Source organism: Loa loa, assembly GCF_000183805.2.
Source record: "Loa loa unplaced genomic scaffold supercont3.266, whole genome shotgun sequence".
Taxonomy (NCBI): domain Eukaryota; kingdom Metazoa; phylum Nematoda; class Chromadorea; order Rhabditida; family Onchocercidae; genus Loa; species Loa loa.
Window position 1 is genome coordinate 15,451 of NW_018108446.1, and position 3,287 is coordinate 18,737.

The following is a 3,287-nucleotide window of genomic DNA, read 5'->3' on the forward strand; positions in this document are numbered from 1 at the left end:
GGACCACATATCAAGGGATTTTTCTTATCTAATCTGATCAGTTATCACCAACTTATTAGTGTATGTCGTCTAGGCCCTCCTTTAATGATGAGTATTTGTTTTATTAATACTGCTATTCGAACTATATTATGTACGTGTTAATAACGATATAAATTCAAGTTAATAAATTGTTCCAGTGGATAATTAAAATATTAAATGTAAAAATTGCAATTTTAAAATCCAAAATTCTTTTGAAGTTAATTCACCTGAGTATGTAATCCTTTCAATGTATATTACCTGAACTTATATCGACATCTTGTCTCTTCTTTCCATTTACCTTTCTCAGGTAAGGGAATGAGCACATTGCTTCAATATTATTTTTCAAAATTGTTATTTAGAAAAACATCCTTTTTTCTTCATTAGTTTTTTTGCAAGATATATATGGTGAAAGAAAAATGCCAAAAAAAAAGGGGAAGATTAGCCGTGATACTTTAATGTCATTTTACTGATATTGATATTTTTCGGTCATTTTCCATCTTCCTGTCTTTCCTGTTATCCATCCAACTTAATCACCTCCTTCTTTCCTTTTCCAACATTTCTAAAAGAATACTTCGAAACAATTTCTTACAATTTGAGCTGCCAAATTTGATTAATTTGTCTCTTCGTTGAAATGCACCTTACTCTAAGAGTTCATCGCTTAAATTACTCCATTCCAGATGATGTTCAATTTTAAAAAATTACCAACTGTTTGATCATTCTCTGCTACATTATTAAAAATTGAAAAGGAAAAAGTGCAAGAAAGTTATTTGACTGTTTTTTTTTCTGCTTATTGTTAATTTCTGTGATTGCTTACTTAATTCTTCCGATTTTTCGTATTAGTCCGGATTGTTAACAAATATGGTATAATTGATATCGTCTCTTACATCGAAAATGCTACATTCACCAAATGGTTGCGTTCGTTGCATGAAAATTTCACTGCACTTTCATCCATCATTTAATTCAGATAATTTTGATTCGCTGATTTTTTATCCGGCTGAAAACAGGTGGATTATACGATTAATTTGCCTATGAAAATGTACAGTAGTTGAAGTTGGATAAAAAAATTGAAGATGATTATGTAACAGTCTGGAAGTGTTTAGGTAGCTTAAGTCTTATCAATTAAGTTTCTTCTTGTAGTCTTCAGAAATTAACAACTTGATCATTTTTGCTCTTTTAGATCTTTTCCATCGTTGACAAGAGTGTCTACAAAAAATCGAAGCTTACATGGAACAAATCCACAATCTCGTGGTGAATCTTCACTTGAATTGGAAGCTGTTGCTGCCGTACATGAGCTATCATTTGCAGTCCAAACAATTTCAGTTTCTGAAATACTTCCTCGAACACCGGATCTTATCTTTGTTAATGTTACCACTGTTGAAGGTTACATGAAATTTATACTTTTCATATAAATGATTCTATTTCTCTTCATTCTTACATCAATGTATAATATGACTGAGTTTGCATGATATTAACCTTCAATTTATTCCATCAAACTTTCTTCTAAGATTATCTTATTCACAGTTTCTGCATTACTGTTGCCATTTTTTTAGGGCAACCATATTGCTTGGAGTTAACATTAAAAGGATGGCGTGTCACATCTCTACGACATGATTGCATGCATGGTGATTACACTCGTTTGGATCTCTTCACAGTATACTACGATACATTATACGATTTAATGGATAAACTTTCGCCAAACTACAGAAATCTTTTCAGTGAGAAATTGGCACAGAAATTACGAATGCTTCAGGTAATTTCTTCCATTTCATTAAATTCATTTTTATTGAAATAGAAATATTTACAAAGTTCAACTTTATACAAATGTTAAAAACAACTATTCAGTTATTCTAAAATGAAGCTTCTTTTTGCCTTTTTTTTTCCGATGATTCTTTCAAACCAAACTACAGTGATAATTCTATTATCTTCTCAAATACCTTTACTTTATCAAACTTTTTTTTTGCCTTTCTCTAAGCTCAATTAGCACATTATAGGCCGCTGAAGATGATGATCGCACAACTTCAGCACCATTTTCAACTGCTGCTACACAATCAAAAAATTTCACTGATAATTTGGTCACAGAGACACCAATATGCTACATGACTTCAGCAGGAAACTCACAAACAAATAATATTATCAGTCATGATGATGATGATGATGACGTTATCAGTCATGATAATGATGATGTTATCAGTGAAAAAGATGATAATTCATAAGTTCATTATAATTTTCAATTCTAATACATTGCACTTAGTTGTGATGTCTGATGATGTAGTCCCATTTCATCGTTCTTTTGTTTTCATTTTTGAAATTCTTCCTTGTATTTTTAGCTGAGCTTCATATCTCATATACAGTTGCTTAACATACAGTTGTTTTTTTCTTTTTTTTTTAACTTTAGATCCTATGAAAATATCTTACTTTTTAAGACTTGTATTTTTGTACGGGCCTATCCATACCAGTACCAAATACGGGCCTTCCTCCGTTTTTCCATCTTTTCTACTTGTTATATTGTACATTGTGGGAAATTTTGTTGCTTTTTCTCATCTTTTTTCTTTTTTTTTATTGGAATATATTATCCGAATTATTTTGGCTAAATATAGTTTTCAAAATGATTTCTGATGATAGAGATCAGAATAATAGCGCAGATTCGTATGCTCTACAAGGATCATGATGAAATGATAGATTTACTTATTAGCTATATCCAGTAAAAATGATTTACTTATTTACTCTCTGATCTTTGATATGCTGTCAAAGTTCATGTCATCGTAGAATTAGGATTAAAATTCATATTATTATTTCACTGGTATAGTTCCAACTCTCCCTTATTCTCATTTTCATTTATTTCACTCTCTATTGTTTCTCTTTGCTTTTGTCGCCATTTATGGTAAAATAAAGAAGGAGAATGTCGCAAAATAAAGTAGTGAACTTTAATGATTGTTGTCTTTTGCTGTGTTAAATACATTCAGTGACCGGGAAAATATGCGGACAAACATCTTCGATACTGTCAGTTGATATCTTGGGAATAGCTAGGATGGGTGACAGTGTTGCTAATTACATTATTGAACTGATAGCCTTTTACGTAGGAAGGGAATCACGAGAGCAATGGATTTCTTTGGACAGCCACGATGGATGGTATCAGAGGATGATGAGTCGTCGGGTGAGTCACTTAACAAGACATTTCCTACAGTTCGATTACAACGCATCACAGATGAATGAGTGCATGACGGGAGAAAAAAAAAGATATCCTGCAGAGTAATTGAGGGTTACGACTA

General features: G+C 31.7%; 1 protein-coding gene across 1 annotated transcript in view; it reads left to right on the forward strand.

Moving 5' to 3' along the window:
• The window catches only part of LOAG_18337 (hypothetical protein), a 9,437-nt gene extending 6,916 nt beyond the window's left edge, over window positions 1–2,521 (forward strand). Inside the window, exons 5-7 of the mRNA XM_020450998.1 lie at window positions 1,196–1,398; window positions 1,569–1,768; window positions 2,010–2,521. Of these exons, the coding sequence (XP_020305259.1) occupies window positions 1,196–1,398; window positions 1,569–1,768; window positions 2,010–2,231 (625 nt within the window). The 3' untranslated portion in view covers window positions 2,232–2,521. The remainder of the gene's footprint in view (window positions 1–1,195; window positions 1,399–1,568; window positions 1,769–2,009) is intronic.
• The last annotated feature ends 766 nt before the right edge of the window (window positions 2,522–3,287 follow it).